This window comes from Octodon degus, unplaced genomic scaffold (genome assembly GCF_000260255.1).
Source record: "Octodon degus isolate 3935 unplaced genomic scaffold, OctDeg1.0 scaffold00229, whole genome shotgun sequence".
NCBI lineage: Eukaryota > Metazoa > Chordata > Mammalia > Rodentia > Octodontidae > Octodon > Octodon degus.
In genome coordinates, this window is record NW_004524805.1 from 592,535 (window position 1) to 618,958 (window position 26,424).

A 26,424-nucleotide genomic window follows, 5' to 3' on the forward strand; every position below is an offset into this window, starting at 1 on the left:
TTCTTTTCTTACCTTTTCTCCTTCTTCCTTTCCTCCCTATTCTCTTTCCCCACCCCTAATTCCTCTTCCCATTTGAACATTTTCTTCCTATTTCACAATATCTGCTATGCACTTTGGTCCTTATTTACACTTTCTGTTTCTCATACCAGGGTAAATTTTATTTCAATAAAGCCACAGTTTAGTATTGTAGTCTGCTTTGAATCTTCTTTGAGAAACAGGTAGGGGATAAATAAAGTGGGGCAACAGATTTTGGCTAATTTGTCCCACTCTTTTTGTTTGTCTGTTGCCGATTTTTTGAGCAGGCTCTCACATGTAGTCTAGACTAATCTGTTTTTTTTTCTTAAATTTTTATTATTTATTTATTTGATACAGGGTCTCCCTATGCAGTTCAGACTCATAGTGATCCTCCTATCTCAACCTTGGTTCTAGGTCCAGCATGGCATGTGGTGTGGGGATTGAACTCGGATACTTGGGCTTGCCAGGCAAGTGCTTAGACTATCTTAGCTATCTCCCCAGCCCAATCTAGGCTAGTCTTAAACTCACTCTCTAGCCTAGTCTGGCCCAAAACATGAGATCCAGAGTGCTGGGATAACAGATGTATGTGTCTCAGCCGGCTAATTTTTGCCACACTTATTTCCTTCCCTCAACTCCCAGGCTATAAATCCAGTGTGGCTGCATCCTTGGGCAAGTTGCTGTAGGGATGTTTGCTGGGAGGTGGGCTGCTGTGTGGTTCGGTTGCACCTTTTCCTCTTACTCTGATCACTGATGGGCATCCCTAAGTTCAGCAAATAAATGCTGTGGTCGGGTGGTCCTGGGGTTAGGCTTCTGTTGACCCAGAGAAAGGGAAGCACTGTGCACTCCATGCAGTGAGGAGAGCCACAGGGTCATGTTATCCCTGTGTCCAGGCTCCTGCTCCAAAGCATTCCATGATTTATTTGGGCCTCCTCTCTTTGAGAAAGAAGGAACAGTATCTTCCTCCATGCCCATGTCCATTGTGTGCCCCACAGCCATCTCTGTTCTCTCCCTTGCCCCAACACTCTTCTCCTGGCAAGATGTCATTGTATTTATTTTTGAGTTCTCCCTCCCTGAGACTCATCTGGGAGGGCACAAGCAGGAGGGGGCCTTGGAGCTGCAGCTCTCACCTGCACATTCTTGCTGTTCTCCTTCTTGGAAGCTCCTGGATTTCCTCATGGCTTTCACCTTCCTCAATGGCTGCCACTTTCTCAAGAGTTCACTTTGTATGTGGCTGTTGAACTTTGATTCAGTGACTCATGCTGAGGTGAAAACATTAAGTTCTCCTCCCTTGTTTGATTGCTTTCTTCCTTTCCCCTAAAAAAAAAAAAACAAAACAAAAAACTCAAAGCCTAACCACCACCTCCGCAGCTGAATGAGACTCCTTACAGGAAGTGGGACATTGGTGTGAAGTGGCTTCCAGCAGTGGAGTGGCCCAAGCTGGCCACCCTTTCCTGACTCCAGAGACCCCTGGCGGTCTGGACCCCTTGCATCACCGTGGAGGTGGAGGCTGTGGGGCAGCCGGGCCAGCATCCATCAGGAGAAGCAGGAGGACACACCCTGCAGGTGAGTGTATGTGCCCAGGCCTTGGGCAGCGTGGCAGACAGTGTGCAGACTTCAGTCACAGGCTGGGAGCACAGATGATCCTTGGAGGGAGGTTGGGGAGAAGGGCCAGTTGGTGAGCAGTCATCTGACTTCTCACACCTGAAATTATTCTAAATGCTCAAATTGAAAAATAAGGTAAGCATCTTAAATTTCCTTGAGGGCCAATCCCTGTTTAGTTTTAGCAAAGATTTTATGGGGGAAAGATTAAGCTCTTCAGTTTAAGCAAAGCCTCCTGCATGGTGTCTGTAGGCATTTTAAAGATAAAGGAACACAGCTAGTTTACCCTGCCTTGGTGCTCATGAAGCATCTAAAGAATGGTTTGTTGGTAGCTAGTTTCCTGGCTGAGTGCAGATTAGGGACTCTGGGCAGTGGCCTCGAGCACCTTGCTTCTAGAGGGGGGCTTGTGAGCTGCAAGCAGGCAGACGAATAGATTGGACTCTTAAATCTGATTGTGCTGAAGATATTTTTCAGCTAATTTCCTGCAGTCATTAGAAACCTCAGTTCTGCCTCTCCAAGATTATAGGTTTTTCTCCTAGGCCAGAGGATGTACATGAATAGATTGGGATGCAGAATATAGGAGTGTTGCTCTGGAACGTGGATTAGGGCTGCAAATACCTGTATAGCATAAAGCCATACAGAAGGCACAGGTAACACAGCTGTACAGAAGATCTGGGGACAAGTTTAAGGAGAAAATGAATGGCCAGGCTGGCACTCCGATGCACACAGCAGCATTATAGCCATTGCCAAAAGTGCAGGCACATGAGATGTCACTGATGAATGGGTGGGTGAATGGAAAATGTAGTGTGTGCTGTACACACGCAGTATTATTCAACCTCAGAACTGAAGGAAATTCTGACACATGCGGCAACATAGACAAACCCTGAAGATACTACGTGAAGTGAAATAAACCATGAGCAAAGGACACGTGTTCCATCTGGAGGGGTCAAATTCACAAATTGTGGAATGGTGGTTGCCAGGGGCTGGAGGGCAGGGGAAATGGGTGGCAGTGTTTAATGAGTAGAATTTCAGGTTTGCAAGATTAAAGAAGTTCTAGAGATGGATGATGGTGATAGTCGCTCAAACTGTAAATGCACCTAATGTTATGGAAATGTATACTTAAAAAAGGTTAAAATGGTGAATTTTATATTTAATTACAATCTTAAATTTTTTTTGTTTTAAATTGTCTTTCAAAAAAATCCCAGGTCAAGAAATTTGCCAATCTTATGGGCTGAAATCTTTGCCTCTCTTTGACTTCCTCAAAATCTAACTGACAGCTGTATGGAGGGCCTGCAGATCTGAGCTGAACCGCAGAACTTCTGCTTAAACTCTGTTGAGAAAATGGGGGCAGGCCCACCTTTTCATCCTAATGGCTGAATTCTGGCAGTCTTTGTGTCATGGATTTCTATGGAACTGGCAGAGGCTACATGGAAGGGTCTTGGGGGACAAGGGTTAGATGCTGAATGTGCTCCCGTGGGCCCTGAGCTGCGGCCTCGTGGCAGCAGGTGGTGGCTAGGGCTTACCTCCTGGTAAGGGTAATGGGAACTGTGGCCCTTTACAGTCTGCAATCTCCTCGTACTTTCTGTGGGATGTTGGGTAAATCACTGAATCCTCTCTTTTCCTCAGTTTCCACAGAGAAACTGCAGCACAAGGATTGAGGCAGCGTTTGCACCTCCCCTTGGAGCGATCGCACACAATATAAGCGGAAGCAGCTTGTAGTTACAAAATGCTGCATGCAGAGTGACCACTGCTCCTGTGCACCTTATCTGTCTCTTTTCTTCTCTTTCAATTTTCTTTGATTTCCTCAGGGGGTATTTGGGCCCTGGGGTGTAGACCTTTGGCCTACAGGTCCTCAGTCTGGTTTCTTGCTCTAGAAGAAACAGATCTAATTCTACCTAGGAAGCTCCCCAATCCCTCTTCCTATTTCTGTGCTCTTGGACTGTCTCTGACTTTGGATTCCACCCAAACACCCTGTCTACCAACAACTAGAGAAGGAAGTGTTGGGATGCTGACTGTCGCAAGAGCTCATGGGGCAACTGGGAAGATTGTGTTATTAATCTTCTATGCACTTTGTGATTTCCAGTCAAGATTGAGGAAGAAAACTGAGATGAGGTTGTTCAGACTTTCAGGTCTTAAAAATAGAAAGGCAAAGCAACTGGGGTGGTAGAGCCCACGGACCATCACATCCCAGGGGAGGGTTGTCACCCAAAGACCCAGGTTGGCTCCTGAGCACAGACCCCCCCCACTGCCAGCTAGGACCTTCCTCATATAGAAAAAACAAAATTTTTAAAAGTTTTGTTTTAAAACCTCGAGGAGATAAAAACCTCTAAAGAATGTGAGTTCTTCCTGTTAGTTTTATGTAAAAACAGACATTTTGTCCCACATAAAACTTTGAAGTTTTCAGTAAAGGAGCCCTGGGTCTAATTGGGGGGCTCTGAGGAAAGCTACAGCCATGGACAAGGGCCTCAGTAGCCACTCTGCCTCCCCACTTGGGTCAAAAATCCAAATCTTCTCATTGTGGAAATGTTTGTATCTCTGTCACACCCAAATGCAGCGTTTCAAAATAAACATAACTTCTTTCCCTACCCGTTCCTTTGTGATTCAAGAAAAATTACCTGACCTGGTCACATTTTTTTTTTTTTTTTCATTTCTGCAGTAACAAAGTATTATACTGGGCCTGAGTGTAACTCAGAGTGACAGAATTATTTTCAAGACCTACTGACTGCCAGTCTCTCTTATTTACTAGTTATATAACTTTTACTCTGCACCACTCTGAGCCTCAGTTTCCTCATGTATGAAAGGAGAGGCCCTGTGTTTATTCCAGCATGCTGCCAGGAATGATAAGAAATTTAAATAAGAGTCTCTCTGTGAAACCACGAAGAACCACATGACTGTGAACTTCTGTGTTTCTGTCATTTGTTGATCTTTCTGCTCTTCCCTTCTCTCTGTTTCTTCCAAAACAAAGTGAGTACCACATAGACATAAGCAGGGAGCTGTGGCAGTGGATGTGGATGGGACCATGGGGCTTGTGAAAGCTTTTTGGAGGATGTGACAGTGGACTTAGCATGGTGAGAGGGCAGGTACTCCATGCTTGGGAAGGAAGCTGAGTAAAGGCCTTTCGAGTCAGAGAGTGACCTCTTAGGGCTGATCTTCTGGCTGGAAGAGTATTAGTTTTCTCTGTGGAATTTGGTCTGTGTCGGACCCAGCCCAAGGGGGAAACCATCCTGAGAGAGAAAGACTATCACCAGGAACAGAGAGAAGGAGAGACTAGAGCAGAGGCACCTGACCAAAAGGGGGAAGGTAGGTCAGGCCTGAAGGTGGGGCTGGCGCTCTCATGTGCAAGTTTTGTCCTTTACTCTGCATAGGGCGAGGAACATGGAAATTCTTTTGGTGGAATGAAAGTCTGAGTGACATGTGTGTGGAATCTTGAGTTTTACAAAGCCAAAAGGAGCATTACAAGTAAAGAGAAAAAAGCATGTGCCTTCTGGAGTTCTGAGGGAGCAGGGAGAGTTTCACCCTGGGTTCAGAGAAGGACTGAGTGGGCTGTTGGTAGATGATGGGTGAGGTGGGCAGAGTCAGTTATATCACGGCACAGCTGATTAGAACTCGGCGTCTGTGGAGTCAGCAGGGTTGGTAGATCATACTTCTAACCAGACCTGAGCTATGGTCATAATAATGAGCAGTGCTTAAGTTTTAAAAGTTTATTACGGTAAGAGACACATTGGTGTTTGTCCCCTCAAAGAATTCCTGCCTTGTTCTGCCTACGAAGTCTCTCGACACCCTGCTTCGCTGTTTCTGCTCTGTTCGGCTGTCTCTGACTTAGATTCTACCACAACACATGTCTGCAGTCTGGTTGCCTTTTCTACTAGCAACTATATTTCCCCCTGATTTGAACACACTTATCTCATTGTTTTTTGCCACGTTGTAAAGAAATTCTCTCTCATGAGTGTATTTCCGAGGTGTGATTAGAGCGATGGTGACCACTGCCGCCGAGGGCCATCCACCAGGGCGCCCGGCATTCTCGTCTGCCTTACTCACCACGTGTGACACTTGCAACTCCCAGCACCTCCCAGAGTGAAGATGACCATGAAAAATAAATGTTTTGAATTGATTCAGGACATCAAGGAGCAAGGGCAGTGCACATAAAGACACTCAGAAAAGAAGACTTCCAGAAATGCTTCAGAAAGAATGAGACTGTGGGCTTGAAGTGAGGGGTCATACTGTAAGAGAGATCAATGGTAATGCACCCTGCGCTGTAACAAAAGCAAAGGAAAATGAAACAATCACTGTATTTCTCAATCGTGCCTCGTATTTGTGTCAGCCTGTGTTGGAAGGAGGACGCTGGCTACAAGTGAGTTACAGGCAGATGCGCTTGAGGAAGAAGGCCCTGTGAAGGCTGAGGAAGGAGGCCCTGTGAAGCCTGAGGAAGGAGGCCCTGTGAAGGCTGAAGTGCTTTGGGGAAGGGACGCGGCAGGCTGGAGTGAGGCCTTGGGAGCAGGTGAGTCGAGGGGTGGGGAGGGGCTGTGGAGAGGAAGGGCAGTAGGGTTTTGGGGCCTGGGAGACTAGCCACACATCTAGAGGCCGACTGCACTGATCCAGCTCTGTGAAAATACCTGTGGGACTGGCTCTTGATTTAAGAAGAAACTTTTTGGTTCCAGAACCCTTTTGTACCCTTAAATACTTTCAAGACCTTCAAGAGCTTTTGCTGCTGAGGGTTATATCTACCTATTGAAATATATACTTTGTTGGAAACTAAAGCTGAGAGATGGAAAGTAAATCCATTTGTTTTTAAACAACAGTAAGTCAATTAAAATTTTATGAGAACTTTATCTTCTAAAACAAAAAAGTAAGAAAAATGGCATGATTTTTTTTCAAATCTCTTTAATGTCTAGTTTTATGGAAAACAGCTGGATTCTTATTACTGCTTTTGCATTTAAACCATAGTAATATTATAGGACAGATAGTCTCAGGAATATTTCATGGGATACTCATGACAGAAAATAAAATTAATTTTTAATAATGTCTTTTATTTTATTTTATTTATTTTTGTGTCCAACTCAGCCCACCTGGGCAGCAAGGCTGGCACAGCATGGGGTGCTGGGGATTGAACTGCCATCCCTAGGCTTGCCTAAGCAGGCACTTTAGACCATTGAACTATCTTGCTGGCCCCAGAAAATAAAATTAAAAAAATATATCTTAGTGTTATTCTGAAATTATTATTGAAATTACCAGTATAAAATTAGGAGTTATATTTTTTTACTTCATGGATTCCCTGAAAAAGTCTTGGGGCCCTCCAGGGTTCTCTGGACCACCTTGTGAGGACCACTGAAGTAGACACGTCATAGTCTGTTGAATGCCAGCATTCTGAGTTCCCACAGAACTCTGTTTATATAGTGTGCATGTGTGTGGCATTGTGTGGCATGGCTTATAGTTGTGTGTGTGCTGGTGCTCAGCACAGGTCACAGGGTCTACAGAATGGCCTGTGCAGGAGCTCCACACTGAAGGAGGGAGAGAGGAGAGAGCAGGACAGAGGTCAGAGAGTCAGGCCAAGCTGGATAACCTGCAGGAGCAGAGTTTCAGGTAGAAGCAGTCCATGATTTAATTTCAGCAGGCACTTAAACACCTGAGCTAATGGAAGGTCCATGATTTTAAAACTGAAAATAATGAGTCAGAGCATGGTTCCCAGAATCAAAAGTAGCAGAGAGGCTGGCAGAGGCAAGGGTGAGAATGCTGCAGCACTTGGCAGTGAGAAGGTGGCCTTGGGGCTGTTGCAGTATTGCGTGGTGGTGGCACTGCTCTGGGAAGAGCCAAGCAGGAGAAGAGCGAGTGAGGACTACAGCAGAGGCCCGGCTATCCAGAGGTTGGATGCGCAGTGTCCTCTGCCTGCTGGACCCTGGACTCGCTGGCTCTGCCCCAGCCGCTGCATCAACCTGCATCGTCATGGACACAGCAAAGGATTCAGATGGAGCAGTAGGATGGATACTGAGGGACCAGCCATGCTGAGGGAAGGACAGGGCAAAGGAAGCCTGCAGCAATCTCCGGTGAGCAGGACTGCTAACAGACAAAAATGGAAGACAACCTAAACTTCCAATCTTTGCCATATGACTAAGCCATGGAGAGGAACACCCATCCATCCATGCATCTGTCCATTCATCTGTCTGGCCATCTATCCCTCAACAACTACACATTGGAATAACTACACATTGGCTGTTTCAGATTCTGGGGGTACTGTGGGCAGCAGGACAAGTCAACTGGCCTGGAAAACATTTCCAAAATGCATTCTTAACAAGAAAAGGAAGTTGCCAAACAATATGTCCAGTGTGGCATCATTTATGTAAAAATCAGACCAAGCAACCCCAAAACTGTATTTGTCTGTGTCTATTAATTTTCAAGTTAAATGTGTAGAGAAAGTGCTGGAGACAGGCAGACAGTGAGCGGGCTTAGCAAGGTGGGCTCTAGGGAGCCGGGGTCTGCAGTATTCTTTATACTTTTGCATTGTTTGACATTTTCACAGGAAATATATTTTTCATGTTTATGGCTGTATTTAAAATTTCTTTGGAAAGATGTAGATCTTTTTAGGTAGAAGAGAGATTAGCTTGTCCCAAGTGTTCATGTTGGTTTAGTCATTGTCTCCTGAAAATACCATGATGAAGAATAACTATTTTCCAAAACAAAAGGATTAGTCCCCCGCCCCCACCCCCAGCCTCGTCACCCACAGGTGTAGCCCCGACAGTAATGCTCAAGAGGAAGGATCAAATCTGGTCCTCCCATGACATCAAATATTTATCCCTCTCTGCGTCCAAATTTCCTCTTCCTGTGCGGACACCAGTCATTGGATAAGGGCCAATGCTGACGCCTTTGTTTTAAAGGTCCTCTTTCCAAGTGTAATCGTGTCACGTTTAAACTTCAACATAGGAATCTGTGGGCCACCATCCAGCCCCTCACAGAGCCTCAGGCACATTTCCTTGGCCTCCTCTGAGTGCTGGGTGCCCTGCTCAGCACCTGCCACCCTGGGGTGTGGTTGGTGAACCCTGCACAGGCGTGTTGGGTTAAAGGCCTTTGAGAATGCACCAGCACAGCAGTCTGATTGCATCGGTGGCTCCCCAACCACACTGAGCAACAGAAAATCCCCAAGGGGACCAGGCTCAAGGTGATTTCCTGACTGATAAGGCTGGAGAGAGGGAGTGTATGTGGCTTGCCCTCAGTCCCCTGGCAGTGTGGCCGCTGCACTGCATAGAAAGCACCTGATGGACATTGTTTTTCCTCCAGTTTATGCCTGTGGGACTCTGCCAGGAGGAAGCCTGGGGCCGGACCTGCACAAGGTGCTGGCTGGCACAAAATGGAGCGCCCGAGCAAGATGGAGTTCTTCCAGAAGCTGGGCTACAGCCAGGAGGACGTGGTCAGGGTGCTGGACAAGCTGGGTGACTGCGCCCTGGTCAATGATGTCCTGCAGGAGCTGATCCAGACAGGCAGCCGCCCTACAGCTCAGGAAGCCTCAGACAGCAGCAATGGGCCCCTGTTCGTTCCCCGGGGCTCCTGTGGGGCCCCAGACTCTGCTTGGCAGGGCCCAGGGCCAGACCTGGAAGAGGACTGCAGTGACCCGGCCAGTTCTCTGCGTCCCATAGTGATTGATGGCAGCAACGTGGCAATGAGGTATCTTTCCTGCTTTTCCTCACTGGGTCACTGGGGGTGGGAAATGGGGGACTGATTCTCAGAAAGGCTATGAATCATCTCTGCTCTCTACGACTGTTCCGAAGAGCTTTGGGGCCAGTGGAGCAGGCTTAGAATCCCTGTCCACGTCTTACTGATGTACCTTGGGGACTGGCCCTCCTGAGAGTGCAGTATGAGAGTCAGGGTGGCACAAAATGATAGGGACAGGCCCCCTCTGCTCAGACTCAACCGGAGGGGGCTATTGCTGTTCGCACTTAGAGGAAACACACAAAGCTTTCTCTCCTCTGGCGAAGGCGTGGGTCCTGCGGACACACCCAAGGTCAGGTGTGGACAGACATGGCTGCTTCTCTGGACTGTGTCCCTCGCCAGCTGTTTGGCTCCCGGAAGATAAGAGTGCTCTGTTCCTCTTCTCTCTTCTGCTTCCCTCAGAGATGTGAGAATCTCGTGGGAGAAAGAAGAGCTGCACGGGAACCTGCTGCTGGGCGTTTGCTGGGGAGGGGCGGTCTCAGTTCCCTTGTTGGGTTTGACAAGAGTGTTTGTGTCCTCCTCTCCTCCCCTGAGCTGCAGAGTGGCTTGGCAGCCTTGTGCATTTTGGACACGTGGGCCTCATGCCTTGAGTGGCTGCTGTGCCTGGCTCGGCTGCACCCACTGTGATACTCTCTGTAGCCTCCCGTGCCCTGCCCTGGGTGAGGAGGTCATTGCTTGATCACGTGGATTATTCTGCCCCTTCCTTGGCTTGGTGACAGCCAGGCAAACACAGAGCTCTAGGAAACTGTTCACTCCCAGCTGCAAATATGTGCTTTCTTTTAAAAGTCAAGTGATAGAGAAGAACTCAGAAAAGCAGCTTCAGAGGCCTCCACCATGTCAACAGGCAGCCTCAGGTTTCCCCCAGGATTTGCCTTTGCAGGACAGATAGAAATTTGGAAAAAGATTCAGCACAACATAAGCCACCCTTGGGTGCTATCCTCCTACACCTACGTGTTTTATACTGAGAGCAGTGTGCCTTTTTTTTTTTTTTTTCTTTTAAAACCAGGCAGGTCTCCCATCTTATTATATTAACACATGATGAAGTCTAGAGTTCTGGCATTCTGGGAGGCTGAGGCAGGAGGATTGCAAATTGAGCTCAGTCTAGGCAACTTAGCCAGACCCTGTCTTAAAAAAAAGGAAGAAGGGCTGGGGATGTAACTCAATGCAAAGGGCCTAGATTCAATCCTCAGTAAAACACACACACACACACACACACACACACACACACACATACACACGACAAGATCCTCTTTCCCTGGACTTTGGAGCTGGCCCATGCAGGGTTGATCTCATATCCTCATGCATGTTCCCTACCAGGGAGCCTGTGGAATCCTGCACCAAGACCTGTAGCATGGTAATCCAGTAGGCTCTAAGGGTCCTGGAAGGAGCCTGGTCTCTGGGTGATCTAGATAAGGCTCCTCTTTCTCTCGCTGGGCATCAATAGAAAGAGGGCTGTGCATGTAAAATGATAATCATATAAATTAAAAACATTCCCAGCTTTAGATTCTAAACCAAAACAGTAGAGTGGAGACATGGTGAAAAGATCACTTCTGGGCATTATAGGAAAACATTAGCATTTTTTGGGGGGGACCAGAGGATACTTTTCGGAGCTGTTATGTGGTGGCAATGCCAGATTTTCTTTAGAGGGGAGTCTCAGTTGCTGCCTGGGATTCCAACTTAAACTACGTCCTTTATTTGCACATGGCCACGAGGTGTTCTAGGGGCCCCTGTCTGCTCCCACCACTGTCACAGCTGCAGTCAGTTTAATCTTATGCTCAGCCTGAAGGAGTTACACATGGAAACCTTTCACCAGACTAACTGTGAGGGGCCAGCCGGGGCCTGAGTGTTTGCACAGACTTGCTGCCTACAAAACACCTGAGTAACCCGAGTGCATTTTCTCTGTGTGTTCTCTGGGTATGTACATGGATGTATGTATACACATGCCACCCAAATCCATGCACACACCTGTGTATGCACGTGCAAATATGCATGCCTTCCCCCTGCATCCCAACAGGTAGGAAAAAGGGACAAATATACACAACCACATGGGGCCTACCAGCCCCTGTGATTGAGATCTAGGCAGAGACTGCCCCTTTGTAAGTGATGGCTGGTTGAAACCCAAACCAATGTGTCATTATCTGCTGACCTCAGAGCTCCAGTGACCTCAAAAGCAGGATTTCTGTCCTTCACTGAGGTTTGTTGCATGGAAGACACCCATGTCTTATGGATTTGAAAGTGAGGCTGCCCTTCAGGGACAAGGGGAGCGAAGCTGAGTGGGATACATGCCCTTTGTCCCTGAGCAGATGGGAGATGAAGCTTCTGTTGGCAAGAGCACTCTCAGAATGCCTACCGCTGGCTGCGACTGTCTCCCGGAGCCTGCGCTTGCCTGTGTCTGACAGTAGCCTGCCTTGTTAGGACAAATGTTTTTTGTTTTGTAAAATCATGACTTTAGGAAGTTGTGTTTGTGGTCCTTATAGATGAGCATCTTCTGTAGTTTATTACTGCCGTTTGCTGGCTTAAAACAACACGTGTTTATTCCCTTCCAGGCCTGGAGGCCCCAAGTCTGACACAGGGCTCCAGGGCTGCACTCAAGGTATCAGCTGAGCTGGGTGTTTTCTGGGAGCTCGAGTAGGGAGTCTGTTTTCTTTCATTTTTCTGCACTGCTGACTTGTGGCCTTTGCTTCCAGTGGGGCTTGAAACAACCCACACTGTGAAGCACATGTGTACACATGTCTGCGTTTCTCTGAGAAGATTCACAGCTTTCACTAGATATTTTAAGGGCCTGTGATAGCCCAAATATTAGCAATGGCTCACGCAGAATGAGAAATTGCCTGTGAGGCTGTGCTTTCTGATGGGGTTTCTTTTTCTCTGCCTTCTAGGAGGCACTAGGTTGTGTGTCCCTGCTCAGCCCAGGGATACTCGAGTGGGTGTCCATCCTTGGGCCTGACCCTCTCTCACCCAGGAAGGGCCTTGATGAGCTTGGCCAAGGTCAACAGTGGTTGAATCAGCCCTGACCTCTATGTGTTGGTTGTGGCTGAGCAAAGGCCTGTGCTAGATGCTGTCTCTGCAGGCTCATAGACCAGGTCACTGCCAAGGGCTTTTGATAAACAATGGGATGTATTTGTTCAGGGATTTGGGCTACTGTATGAAATATTTTATCTGTGAGGCATTTAAATAGAACAGAGCTAAGAGTTTAGCACTGCCATATGACAGACCTAAAGACCCTTTTGTCTCTTCACTGTAGCCATGCAGAAAGTCCACTGGGCTCTCATCAGTAGGACTAGTGGCTTATTCCCCCATTCATCAACAGTGAGTCAACTTTTCTCTTTCTTGTTCTGGGGATTGAAACCAAGGGCTTTGCACTGAGCTCCAGCTCCAGCCCATGTTCAGCATACATGCTGTTGACGTGAGTGTGCCCAGAGCCTTTAAAAAACTTTTAGTTTGAGCCATGGTTTTGCCAAGTTTCTTAGCATATACTTGAACTTGTGATCCTCTTGCCTCAGCCTCCCAAGGTGCTGGGATTACAGCTGTGTATCACCATGCCTGGCTGTAATGAGCCAACTTTAAAAAGAGTTCTATGTCGAAAAGTGGATGAGCATTAGTCCAGGACCTGGGGAACCAGGCTTAGGACCAGAGACAGGGTTCAGTGCCAGAAGGTCTGAGTTTGGACTTCAACCCAGGGCTGCAAGAAGCAACACTGCTATGATGGAAAGTCTTAGTCTGCACTATGTGCTAGGTTAGCCACTTGCCACACGTGGCTACCCAGCATGTGAGAAGTGGCTAGGGCGATTAAGGAATTGAATTTTAGATTGTATTTCCCTTTAATTAATTTGACGTTAAATAGCCACATCTAAGAAGCTGTGCAGCCTTGGGGCTTAGCTGATCAGCTGTGGGGTCTTGGCAAGTCCCTTTTTCAAGACCTATTCACACAGCTAAGAGGTTGGACTAAGTAATCACAAATCGATGACTTTTTCATCTCTGATGCATTAAGACACAAGCATATTTTGCTTTAAAGGAATTTCTCTTTTTCTTCAGAGGTTCAGAGAGAGAAAAAGCAACTTGCCCACCTCCTTGGACGGTGAGTTAGCTCTGGACGCCCTGCTCTCTGCAGTGCTGCCCAGCACCTGCTGCAGTTTCCGCAGCTGTGGCTTTCCCCCCATCTGGCCTTGGAGAGGGCCATGGGGTGGGATCCCTGGCGTTTGTCCCAGTGCCAGAGTCTACCGGTGCTGACCAGAGCCTGACCCAAGCAGGATAAACCTGGACCTGCCAGGGGCAGGCTGGATGCGCAAGGTCCCTGCTCCCTTCCCAGGGCTGGCTGCAGGGCTTTGTGCCCAGACCCTACTCCTGCCTGCTGCTGCCACTGTTGGGCCTCAGGTGCCATGTGTGCCTTTGATGGTGGATCTGAGGGACGGGCAGGCCAGAACTGTGTTTTTAGTTATAATCTATTTGTGGGGGGAGGGAGGGAGAGGAGGGGGAGAGAGAGAGAGGACTTGGGTTACTCAGTTGAATAGTTGGATACCTGAGTTGCCAGACATCTGGCTTTTTTTTTTGGTGGAACTGGGGATTGAACTCAAGCCCATGTGCTTGCCAGGGAAGTGCTTATTCCACTGAGCCATCTCCCCGGCCCCTTAATGGCAGAAGGATTTTTTTTTTTTTTTTTTTGAGGTGGGGAGGTCTGAACATGCCTTCAGGGCATTTCTGGTTTGGTGGGACTATCTGGATTCGAAGCAGTGCAACTTGAGCCTCATTGCTTTTTTAAGCAGGCACTTAAACAACTGAGCTAATTGGCAGGCCCCCACATCTGGCTTTAAAAGCAAGATGTCCCATAACTTTTTAGAGAGCAGGCACCTTGTATGGTGGCCTGTTAGCTGCATCATGATGTTTGAGAAGCATGTAGCTTCTCAGGTGTCATGGCGCAGCTTTATTTTCCTTTTTGTGATGCCCAAGAACTCGTAGCACCCAGCTGCTTCACATCCTAGAGGCAAATCTAGCCATGGTGGCTTCGAAGCCTCGAGCTTGGAGGGAAGTCACCTGAGAGTTTCACATCCTCTGACTGCTTCTGAGTTGGGTTTCATTTCAGTGTGTCCTCTTTTGGGGCAACTTTTTGTCTGGGTTTCTGTTTATACTTTAAAGCTCTTGGGAAACCTGGCAGGTTCTGCTTCTTCTAGAGGAAGGAATCTGTCAGTAGGAACAGTCTGGGTGGAAAGAGCACCTGTGTTCCTCATGTCCCTTTCAGTGGACCGTAAGCTGGCAGAAAGAGACAGGTAGGAGTGTGCTTCTGGGCTGGGGGTCAGACTCGCCTCTGAGTCCCTGAATCTGTTCTGACTAGCCTTCACCTTTGGCTCCTACTTCAGCCTGCACCTATTTCTCCTTTACAAGGTGAGGGCACCCAAGGCAGCCCCTGCCCACCTCCTCTTGCCCTGACTGCTGGGGTGGTGGGGGAGATCTCCTGGGAAGAAGGTTCAGAGTGCTGGCAGTTTAATGCTAAATAAAAAACAGTGGAAACAAGGGTGTCTCTTTATATTCCAGACCTCTAGCAAGTCATTGTTCCTTTCTCTCCCATTCTATACCCAGTGTTGCTCCCAGGGATGATTTTGTGAATTCACCTTCTGCAGCAACTTCCATGGCACCACTCAAGGATCCAGCAGGCTACAGGATGGTCTGGTTTCTACAGACACAGGGGCCGGGAGATGGCTCAATGGACTAAGCACAGAAACAGACAATGCCCCTACTCTGGCTGCCCCAGGCACAACTGTCACATTGGTGTAATTTACTTCAGGCACCAACCACTTCCCCTTTCCACCCTCACGCTATTCAAAACCTCTGGGCGCTCATTTCCTTTTCCCACCAGCCTGCTGTCGATGAGCCAGCTCTCAGTGCTGGACAGTAAGCCAGGAGTGCTCCTTTCTGCAGGAGCACTTAGCCTTGGGTGGCTTCTGCTCCTAGGAGCTGGCCCTGGGGCCCAGGGGGCTGGGTGCTGAGGGAGGAAGAGTTTGCAGCCAATGATCAGGCTCAGAGGGCAGGGGTGCTAGATCAGAGCCAGCCACATTGCTTCTCATCAGTTCCTTCAAGGGTAAAATGAGGGTGAAAGTTACTTCCTCAAGGACTTGTAATGATTAGATGAGATGAAATGTGCCAAGGGGCTTGGCAGACAGAGCTTTCTAGACATATCAACGATGAACTCTGAGAAGCAGGGGAGGGGAGCGTCTCTTCTTGGCACCAAGCGCCTTCCCGTAGTGGAGGTTCACAGTCAACTCTGAGACAGTGGCAAAGTCTCCAGAGGAATGCAGGCCTTTGGCTTATACATGTCCCCATTAAACCAGCATGACAGTCAATGCCTGATCACCTGTCAGGGCCTAGTTTTTCCTTTTACTAAATGTCCCCCACCTCTTAACCACACTCGCAATGAAAGTGTCAGGGAGGGCCAGGGAGATAGCTCAGTAGAATAAGTGCCTGTCTGGCAAGTGCCAAGTCCTGAGTTCAAGCCCCAGTACAAAAAGAATCAGGGAGAGGAAGTTGTCTTCTGAGGGATTAAAACAGAGCCCCAGAAACAGATTGATTAATATTGTTTAAAGTCATGGGACAGTGCTATTTCTTACCTGAGAAAGGCTGAGGCTAGATTGCTACAGTTGAGAGATGCTCACGTGTGGAGTGCAGGGGACCTATTGTTTGTGATACTGTTTTGAGCTGAACTGAAAATGATAACCTCTCCCCATTTCCAGGTAGGTGTTTGCTGATGCCAGCATGGTGGCATCTCTGTGTCTTGTCTTCAGGGCAATTCAGGCTCATGTTTCCCTTCATTCCCCCTAGTCCTCTTTCAAGTGACCTCTGGGATCTGCGACTGGGTGTTGGATAGAACAGAGCTCTTGGCTCTCATTCACGTCTCAGTGGCCAGATGACATAGGAGTGTCATGCGTCCCTTTGGCATTTTTGTGAGTCATGCTGGCTTGCAGTGCTCTCTCCTGGCAGGCACAGGTCCACCCTAGGTGTCAGACTAGACCTGCAAAGAACCTGGTGTCCCTTTGGGCTCCCCTGTTGACCATTTCCTCTAAGGCAGCCCTGCAGAACTAGGATTTCTCTAGGGCATGCAGCCCGTGAGGCTGAGCTGGGAAAGCCGACTTCAGCCTCCTGCGCACATTGATGTTTCTACATCCCCCTCTTCTTTGGGCTCAGTGAGGGGAAAGGACCTCCTTATCCACTGCCATCTCCTTTTCTCTTCCAGCTTCCCCTGGGATGGAAGGCACTAGTGACCCACCTCGTATCATCTTGAGTGTTGTCTTACCTTTCTCCTCGCTAAGACAAACTGCCCAACACTAAAAGTTAAAACAGGAAAAGTTTATTTCAGCTCACTGTTTATAGAGGTTTCAGTCCGTAATCAGTTGGCTCCAAGGCAGGGTGACACAGCAGAGGGGCATCACAGAGGAGAAGCAGTCCATGGCAAACAAACCAAGCAGGAGGCATCAAGGCAGCAAACAGCAAAGTTCACTTTCCTTTTTGCCCCATCCAGGTTCCAAGCCTTTGGGTGGTTCCATCCATACCCAGGGTGGCCTTCTCACTATCCACACCAGAGTTATGTTGGACCAGTTGGTGGGCAAATTTAGAACCACATATACTTAATCCAAGTATCAGATAGCTTTGATCCAGCCAACCCCCAAGGCCCCCCTCTGAGTGCGTGAAGCCTTGGGGACATATCTCGATACAAACCACAGCAAATATTTTCTCCTTACCATGTACAAGCCTCCTAGTGCAGCCTTAAGGGCCAGAGCAGTGTGCTCCCTTTACCAGGAGAGGCTCCATTCCAGGCTGCAAAGCCTGCGTTCTCATTGGTTATTGAAGCTGAAGGAATTCTGCCAGCCCTCTGGTACCCCCACAAAGCCTGACTTCCATTACCATTGATAGTGCTTCATAGACTTGTGACTGTTCTTAGCCCTGAGAAAATAACAGGAAAGGTCACACAGGGAAGACAGCATGGTAAGGAAGATTTAAGTGTGGTTCTGTTCCAGACTCAGGCTGACTGCTTCCTGCCAGGTTTTGCAGGTGCCTCTGCTCGCAAGAACCCCTCCCTCCCTCAGTCTCCCCTGTCCTCCTATTCCTTGGAATATTTTCCCTGTGGAGCTAGAGTGCTATGTTCTTATCACCAGCTTCCTGGTTCTAGTATGGGCTATAGTTTGTATGAAGAAGCACTGTCTTTAGAACGCATATCTGCCTGGTTCCTTCTTGGTAAAGAGACTGTGATCTAGGCTATTTCTAGGGGAAATCACTCTTGGGAACTCTGCCTATGTCTTCTCAGATTTCTTTGTCTTTCTATCATAGCCATGGAAATAAAGAAGTCTTCTCTTGCCGGGGAATCCAGCTGGCTGTGGACTGGTTCAAGGACAGAGGACACACCTATATCAAAGTTTTTGTTCCATCCTGGAGGAAAGAGCCATCCCGATCCGACACCCCTATCAGAGGTAAGCTGGGCAGGTACACGCTTGAGGAGCACTGAGTGCTCTTCCTTCCTTGTAGGTGCTCCCCAGTTGAGGTCAGTTCCCTTTCTAGCGATTGGCTTAATCCAAACAACTAATTTAAGAGCTCCATGAGATCACTGGCCATGGCTGTTCAGTCCTGGCAAAATACCTGACACACAGTAGATGCTAAAAAAGAGTTAAACAGATGAATAAATAAATACTCTGTCTTTTAGTGTGAACGCTTACGTTCCCCAAATGATTGTGTCTTACAACTTTCAACACCAAAGAAAGATCGGCTCTGCAGGACCAGAAAGAGACCTTATTCTGCCAGGCAATATTTATTGTGTACTAGACAGCTTGTCCCTCCTGTTCATTTAGAAGAATTTTTTTTTTTTTTTTTTTTTTTTTTTTTTTTTGCTCAGGCTGCCTGAAGGGCAGGTCTGGTGAGGCAGGTGGAGCTGGGGATTGAACCACAGTAGTATCCTGCGCCTGAGTGCGTTTGCATGAATAGGCACTTAAACAACTGAGCTAGTGGCAGGCCCCCTCTTCTGTTCATTTAATACAAATGGTTTACATATGTACATGGGATGACTTGGATAATTGTACTGCTGACTTAGGCTGGTCTACAGAGGGGGCTAGTTGATGCTTATATTCTTGTTTTTCTTGTCCTTTTAATGTCTTATAACTTTTTGCTTTTCTTAAAAAATTAATTTTGCATGCTTATATTTGGTAATCCAAACAACTAATTTGAAGACAACATTATGCAATATAGTAACCTTTGTTAAATTCCTATTGTTTTGTTTAGTGGTGTTCTGGATCATCTCTAATATTTTGTCATTTTTCTTTTACTATTTTGTATTTTCTTTAGATTAAAAAATCATAATTGAGATCTAGGAAATTCTTTAATTCTTATATTAGCTAAGAATATTTCAGCAACAAACAAGTGATCAAGGTGGTTTAAACCTACTGGTTTCCTTTGGTTTTTGTTCAGCTCTGGGGCAGCAGGAAGTCGAGCTGTGCCTTTGTTGGCATGCGTTCAGCCAGGCCAGCACCTGGAGACCAGCCTCTCACTTGAGCTGGGAAACTTCCTTGGCACTTTCTTCTTGTCTTTTTACCAAAAATTTTTGTCCTTGTCTGCGATTTGTTTTTAATTCTGTCAGTGGCTACCAGTTTCTTCTGTCTCCTTTACCTTTTCTTTATTTTTAAAATAAAAATGCTATTCTTGTCTATGGCTGCAACATCTTCCTCAATATTTCTATAGTAATATAAAGTTTTTCAAGTTCTCTTAATTTCCGCAATGCTATTTGCTCTCTGCTCTCTCCCCCCACCCCAAGCTCTGGTGGTACTCTATCCCTGCACAACTGCCCTGGGCTTTCTCTTCTAGTATGGGGACTTTTCCCTGAAAGGAAGGGCTGCTCCTTGGTGCTGACCTTCTTCCACACACCCCAAAGGGGGCAAGCAGCCAGTGCTCACCAGGTATCTGGTGCAACAATGACAGGAATTTTATTCTAAGGGAGCAGCATGATGGGACCATCCTTCTTCCTTTATTTATAGTCCCTGGGTAGGATGTGGGCCACTTGTCATGAGTAGCCCTCCCAGGAGCCAGCCTGCCCTGGCCAGCGTCCACCCTCATGGACAGCTTTGTGGCTGCACAGGAAAAGGCCCTAGCTCTGCGTCAGCCTTGTGCACACACTCGGGGCTGTGCTGCCCTCCCTGCGCTGAGGTTAGTGTGGTCCTCTCTGCTTTCCGTCCTAGAATTTATCAAAATCCTGCACCTGCTGTTGTTCCCAAGCCCATTTTTAATATGATGGAGTTCCCTTTTATACCTCTTAGCTGTCATTTCAGTGGAATTTATGGAAGTAAGGGGGACACAAACATTATTACCTCCAAATAATTCTTTATGGCATAAACATGAAGACTAGTATCTTTCAATTATTCATTCCATGTGTAAATATAATATAGCTAAAGGGTAGGAAAATTATTTTGGGGTAGGAAAGGAATTTTAAATCAAGCTATCATAAGGGCAGTACAGTGGAGGAAGATGAATAAAAATATCACTAAAGGAAAGTACGACTTAAACTTGGGAAGCTTGCACATCACATACTACTGATGAATAATTAATATTTACATTTGTAGAAAACATTTTCAAATTAATGAGACAAAGGGAATGAACCAATAGAAAAATGAGCTAGGGAAGAAAGAGTCTTTCATAGAAGAAAAAACAGAAATGGCCAATAAACCTATGCAAAGGTGCTCAATCTCATTATTAAGCAAATATAAAATAAACCACCACAAGGGCACTTTGTATTCAGTAGATTAATGAAAATTATTAGAGAATTTCAAAGGAACATTCTAGAGAGTTCCTTGGACTTCTGTACCTGGGACCTACTCACAAGTTGAGTGGAGTGACCCTAGACAGCCAAACTTCTCCAGCCATAGTCAATGAAAAAAGCAGTTGTGCAAGTGCATGCAGAATCCGATTCCATTTGCACACACTGCGAAGTTCAGTGTGTGGCCATATTGGAAATGGTTCTCATACACACATATTTCTAAATTAAAACATGAGAATTATGGTTTATCAAACACTGTGCTATAAAATATGAGGAATCTTAAGGTAACGGAGAGGACTTGTAAGCTTTGAGGAGCAGCAGGGGCTTCCCAAGCACGGCCCACCTGGGGCTTCTCACAGTTCATGACACTTTTTATTGCACTTTGTGCCACAAATACATTCTGTATCTTCTTTAAGTCTGAAAATCATGCCTTACTGGAAGGGACTTAAACTTGAGGGAAGGAATAATTTATGAAGAATAGGTTAATACTTTGGCTAGGTAACTAGTATATGGAGAAGAGGTTTTCCTTGCAAGTCTCCAAAGGCAACTCTAAGCTAAGCAGTGGCCCTTCCCTGGGCACAGACTGTAGCTTCTCCTAGGAGAGACGCGGGTCCACCTCCTTCCTAGTTTTTTCCAGACCTCTTATTCACCTGAGCTTGCTCCAGCTGCTCACAAGTACACGAGATAGGTAAAGGAGGTGTAGACACCTCATTTTATGACTGTAGCACCTAATGTTAAAGAGGGGTGAGAAACTAGAGCTCACCTCAGAATGTAGTCTGTGTTCTGAGTCCCGGACTCTTCCTCTTACGTTTTTGAGTCACTCAGAGTTGTCCATAGCAGGATGCTTCAGCTCAAGGGTGGCTGAGAGACACTTGTGGGATGCTTCTCAGTAAAGGGCCCACCCAGGAGCCTTCCAGGTGGGGGCCAGGCTGCTAATCATCGCTAAGGCACCACCAAGGTTCCAGTCAAGACAGGGTGTCCATCCCCAGAAGGAGTCCCCAAAGTCTACCACTCTAGGGCCAGTGTGGCATGTAAGCCTCAAAAGTACAAGAGCTGTGGCTAATATCTTCCTTCTGAGGGGGCTTTCACAGACTGAGTACCATATTCTGAACTCTTTCTTAACCCAGGAAACACAGAAGCCAAAACTACCTTGGTCTTGGGCTGCCGGAAAAACTAGTGAAATTTAGGGGGAAAAATGAGTATCAGGAGTGGGAGGAGAAACTGGTGTCTGCTTCCATCTGACTGGGGAGGAGGATGGCGCAGAGTGGCCCCGACTGTGGTCTCTGCTTGTGGTCCCAGAGCAGCACGTGCTGGAGGAGCTGGAGCGGCAGGCGGTTCTTGTGTACACCCCATCCCGCAAGGTGAATGGCAAGCGGGTGGTCTGCTATGATGACCGCTACATCGTGAAGGTGGCCTATGAGAAGGATGGTGTCATCGTCTCCAATGACAACTACCGAGATCTGCAGAGTGAGAACCCCGAGTGGAAGTGGTTCATTGAGCAGAGGTTGCTCATGTTCTCCTTTGTCAATGATAGGTATGGGACAGGGGGCCTAGAACCCAGGGCTGGGGTGACGGCAGAATGCTGTTCTTATGAATAGGCAAAGCTGGGCTGGGGCTTGCAGGCACACCCAGTTTTATAGGTGGTCCTGGCCCATTACCCACTTGGTCTCCCTGGGCCATAAAGGACTTCTGCTGCTCTGGGTCTCTTCACTTCTGTGACAGCTTCCAGGTGGGTCCTTTCACCCACAGGGCAGTTTGGTCCCTGACTCTTTAGTTTCCATGGCCACATCCAATTGACTCATGGCAAACTGCCCAACAGGTGGGCTAGGGTGTGAGCTTGGGGCATCAGAAACTTCTTTTATTTTAGAATTTAATTGTCCAAATAAGACCTTTGAAATAGCCATTATGGGAAAAAAAAATCTGGATTTTGTTGTATATCCTTTCACTTATTTTAAGTGTTTTTTTTTTTTTTTTTTTCTGCCAGGAATCAAACCTAGGGCCTTGAGCTTGCTACGTAGGTGCTGTGCTGCTGAGCTACTACCCTGACACTATTATAGGTTTTTTAAAAAAAGTTTTGAATTACATATGGGAGGGAGTAGAGAGTTTTTCTTTAGGCAGCAAAGACCTTAAATCTGCCTGAAAATGGCTGTCCTCCTGGTTGAACTGGACAGGAGAACCTGTCAGTCTGCTTGGCTCCAAGGCTAGTGCCCTGAATCAGGTCAGCTCTGTACCAAGCAGCGGTGGCTGGAGGGTAGGGATGCCAGGCACTTGGTGAGGGCCTTGACCCTGAGCTAAGGCGGGGAGGGGACAATGACTTGTCTACTGCCAATGTGCTTGGGAGCCTGGACAGTCAACTGTGGGCCTGGGGTCCAGGCTGGTGTGGTGCAGCCAGCAGGGACATCATTTTCACTTCAATTTTTATCCCAGGCAGTGAAGGCTCATCTCTGATTCTGGGCTTTTCAGCTAAATTTTTGGGACTTTTTTTTAGAGAGGATCTCCAACTCTAGAAGAGTAGTGACTATATTGGCCATGTCCTAGCATGCCTGGCACGGAATACACAGTGTCACAGGAATGCATGAGTGAATGAGTCCATAGATGAGTAAACGGGCAGCTGTGGGGGTGGAGGAAGGGGAAGGGGGAGAACAGTCACCTGATCAGCTGCCCTGATCACGACAGGGCAGCTCTCCACCCTGGGGCCTTCCTGTGCTGTGGGGAGAGCTGGGGTTTGCTGTGGTCAGTGGTCATGGCCATCAGTTACCACGGGCTGAAAGTGAGATCACTGTGCAGACTACAGGGAATTGTCCCCTACACTGCTAACTGATCCCCCAAGGCTAGATGGGGACAGAGCACCCCTGGGACACACTGTTGCCCCCCTCCACTGTCACTGAGAGGGTGGAGATGGCCTCCTGAGCCCTGGGGCAGGTGCTCACCAGTGACCATTTGATTGTCATTTCCAGATACACAGGGCCAGCTGCTCTCCCTGACTAGCTTTGGCTTGGATGTCTGGCAAACCTTGTGATTGTGGGTTCCAGAAATCCTCACTGAGGGCTGATGGGTCATGGCTGCTTCTGGCTTGGTGATAGCGAGGGGCCCAGGCCAAGTCTGTTGGACACATTGGTCTCTGCTAATGGGCGACCAGGTGGTGTCTGCCTGCCTGACCATGAGTGAGGGCCTCTGGCCCCCCCCCCCCCAACCCCTGGACCCTGGCCATAGTCACAGGGCCTTCTTGGCATTTTTCTTGCTCCTGAGGGCAGGTAGTGAAGACTTTGGGAACTTCTAATAACTGTAGTGGGCGGGTCCACAGAGTTTAGGTGAGGGGCCAGCTCTGAGAAGCTGGCTATAGAGACTGGTGCTGAGCCATGGAGACTGCCCTTCCAGGACAAGTTAGTTCATTGTGACTCTGAGACTCTTGGGGGTAGGGGGCAGCAACCCATGAGACAGTCCCTGCTCCATTTAGAATCTATTAGATCCTCCCTGGTTTCAAATCTCCCATTGAGAACCTTTGTGTAGCCTGAAAGGGTCTCCTGGGAATGAAAGCATTCATTTAAAAAGGAAGATATGAAACAGGGGTGTTTCCCGCCTGAGACACTCTTGCCCTTGGATCCCTGAGCACCTTGAATATACATTGCCTTCCTTGTCAGAGCTCTGGGCCAGGGAGGAAGAGGGGCAGGCTGCTGCCAGAGAACTACACGTGCAGAGCTAGGGAAGCAGAGATGGCACCCAGAAGCCCTGGGCTTGCTGGGTAGAAGCTGCAGTGGCACTTTGATGCTGTATTCTGGCTGCCTTTGTTGGCTTCACTGAGGCACTGGCTGTCAGTACTGACCCTTTACCTACAGATCCTGTGTTGCTTTTGGTATGATCCTGGCCTAAGTCCCAGGAGCTCATAGAGCGCCCAAACCTTCTGTTGGCGGAACTGGGGATTGAACTCAGGCCCTTACGCTTGCCAGGGAAGCACTTATTCCATGGAGCCATCTCCCTGGCCCCCCTTCCAAACCTTCTGTTAACTCCATGGCAGTTCTTACCCTATGAGGTCAGTGGGAAGCTGGGGAGTGGGGGTAGAGCAGGTATGCTTCAATTTTCCTGGAACAAGATCTGGGAGACTGGGTGTGGTGACTCACACCTATAATCCCAGCTCTCGGGAGGCTGAAAAACAGGAGAATCACTGAGTCTGATCTGTGTAGTGAGACCCTATACACCCTGTAGAGCTTGTCCTAAATACATTAAAAAAAAAAAAAATCTCCTGGGAAATTGTTAAAATGCAAATTTATGAAGAACTTCAGATTCTGATTAAGCAAGTGTGTGTGACCTCCAAGATCATATCCATGTGCCGCTGCTAGGCAATTCTGTGCTGCTGGCTTGTAACACTCGGGGAGAGAGTCTGGGGTAGAGCTGGAACTGTGCTGTGCTCATGGGCCCACACGAAGGGGCGCAGCTACTGCCCTGAGTGCACGGTCCATGCCACTTGGTGCTTGCTCTGTGGCCTGGGCCTGCACCCCCAGCTCCCATACAGAAGCCAGCGGTAAATCTGTTTGGTCTACCCCTCTGTGCTTACATCCTAGGTTCATGCCTCCTGATGATCCCCTGGGCCGCCACGGACCCACTCTGAGCAACTTCCTGAGCAGGAGGCCGAGGCCCCCAGAGCCGTCCTGGCAACACTGCCCCTACGGTGAGTAGTGCCCAGGGCCTTCAAACCCCTGTTCAGGGACTGGCAGGAGCAGCAGAGGGGCACAGTCAAAAGTGCTGGTCAACAGCCTGGGTTTCTTCCCAAGTTCCGCCCTTGACCAGCTGTGTGTCCCTTGTGAGGTAGCTTAACCTCTCTGTACTGCAGTTTATGGGCAAGGCTACTGTAAGACTGAACTGACACCTGAGACTGTTGCATGGAGCTTTGGGGCTGGATGTCAGAGTCACATAGGGGCAAGGCTGTGCCATGTGCCCCTAAGTCTAGTTCTCAGCCTTTTCACTCTGTCTCCATCTTGCCCCACTGTCGCCCCTACCTCTGCCTAGTAGGAGTACTCATTAAGAGTAAGGATTTTCCCCCAGCTGACCTGTTGCTCAGCCTGTGAATGGCCCAGGGCGCTTCTCACCTCTGCCAGGCACCCAGACCCCAGGCCTTCTTGGGGACTCTGGGAAGAGAGGCCAAGGCCTGGCACTGCTGGAACCTGCTGCAAGGCCTGCCCCTGCATCAGGTCTCACTCTTTGTTCTCTCTGCTCTGCCCCTTCCAGGCAAGAAATGCACCTACGGCATCAAGTGCAAGTTCTACCACCCGGAGAGGTTGCACCGCGTGCAGCTGGCGGTGGCGGATGAGCTACGTGCAAAGACGCGGGCCCGGCCGGCTCCTCGGGACCCCGGCTCGTGCAGCCTTGCCCCAGCGGCCCTGGCTGCCCTGCGAGGGGGCTTCTCGCAGTTGGCTGTCAGCGACAACCTGGTACTCAGAAGCGGCGGCGCTGGCAGCCCTGGGCAGCATTGCCCCGGGGAACTGGGGCCGAGAGTGCGCGGCCTCCCACTCCAGCGGAGCCCCAGCACCGCGGGCAACCTCCCGTCCCAGCTGTGCACGCAGGCTCAGCGGTGGGGCGCACTTGGCTCCAGGGTCCCGCTTCTCCTGCGCAGCCCGCTTGACGACCATTGGGCCCCGCTGCCCAGTTCTGATCGCTTTCTGGGTCGCGGGGTCTGGACAGAGCCAGTACAGGGCAATAGCGCCTCCAGGGGACCTTCCGGTCCGCTCTCCCGGGGGGTAGAGCACCAAGTAGACTCGCACTCTCCAGCAGCGTCTTTCCGCTAGACTGGCCGACAGGTCGCTTGGATCCCTTTTCTTTTTCATGTGGCCAGGTGCTTCTGGCACGAGCAGATAGCACATGGGCGGTCCCAGTAAGTGGCCCTGTTTTGCCTGGCAACTTGGGAAAATGGACCGATCAGTGGTTGCCAGCCCGGGCCTGAGGCCACCCCGTCAGGACCCCGTTTCAGAAAATCTGCTTTCTTCTCTTTTACAGTAGGTGCCCCCATGGTGGCACTTGGAGACCCTCACTGAAGGAGGTTTGGTTTAGAACAGCTATTTGTGTCCAGCTGCAAGTGGGTCACAAAATCCATTCAGTGTTGGTGGCACACTTGTAATCCCAGCATTCTGGCCTGAGGTGCAAGTCTGCCCCCTGCCTGGGCAATTTAGTAACTTAGTGAGATCCTGTCTCAATATAAAAACATTTCAAAAGGGCTGGGGATGTATTTTAGTGCATAGGCCTTGGGTTAAACTCCTAGTATCCAGAAAGAGGAAGAAGAAGAAGAAGAAGAAGAAGAAGAAGAAGAAGAAGAAGAAGAAGAAGAAGAAGAAGAAGAAGAA

The 26,424-nt window shown here is 48.5% G+C and overlaps 1 protein-coding gene across 3 annotated transcripts; it reads left to right on the plus strand.

Moving 5' to 3' along the window:
* Positions 1–1,439: 1,439 nt before the first annotated feature.
* On the plus strand, positions 1,440–26,366 carry Zc3h12d (zinc finger CCCH-type containing 12D). 3 transcript variants are annotated; one of them, XM_023705764.1, is made up of 6 exons: positions 1,440–1,578; positions 8,884–9,267; positions 17,626–17,765; positions 21,392–21,626; positions 24,652–24,758; positions 25,316–26,366. In XM_023705764.1, the coding sequence occupies exons 2-6, from the start codon at positions 8,954–8,956 to the stop codon at positions 25,870–25,872; spliced, it is 1,353 nt and encodes a 450-aa protein (XP_023561532.1). In that variant the 5' UTR covers positions 1,440–1,578; positions 8,884–8,953; the 3' UTR covers positions 25,873–26,366. The 3 variants fall into 3 exon arrangements, with proteins under 3 accessions (XP_023561532.1, XP_004645549.1, XP_023561533.1); XM_004645492.2 differs by lacking the exon at positions 1,440–1,578 and adding an exon at positions 1,672–1,752; XM_023705765.1 differs by lacking the exon at positions 1,440–1,578 and adding an exon at positions 4,633–4,694.
* Positions 26,367–26,424: the final 58 nt, after the last annotated feature.

Bases quoted from the DNA above. Each gene is read 5' to 3' on its own strand.
- Zc3h12d (XM_023705764.1), top strand. From the start codon at position 8,954: ATGGAGCGCCCGAGCAAGATGGAGTTCTTCCAGAAGCTGGGCTACAGC. The intron at 17,766-21,391 runs GTAAGCTGGGCA...TTGTGGTCCCAG, and splicing joins ATCCGACACCCCTATCAGAG to AGCAGCACGTGCTGGAGGAG. The intron at 21,627-24,651 runs GTATGGGACAGG...CTTACATCCTAG, and splicing joins TTCTCCTTTGTCAATGATAG to GTTCATGCCTCCTGATGATC.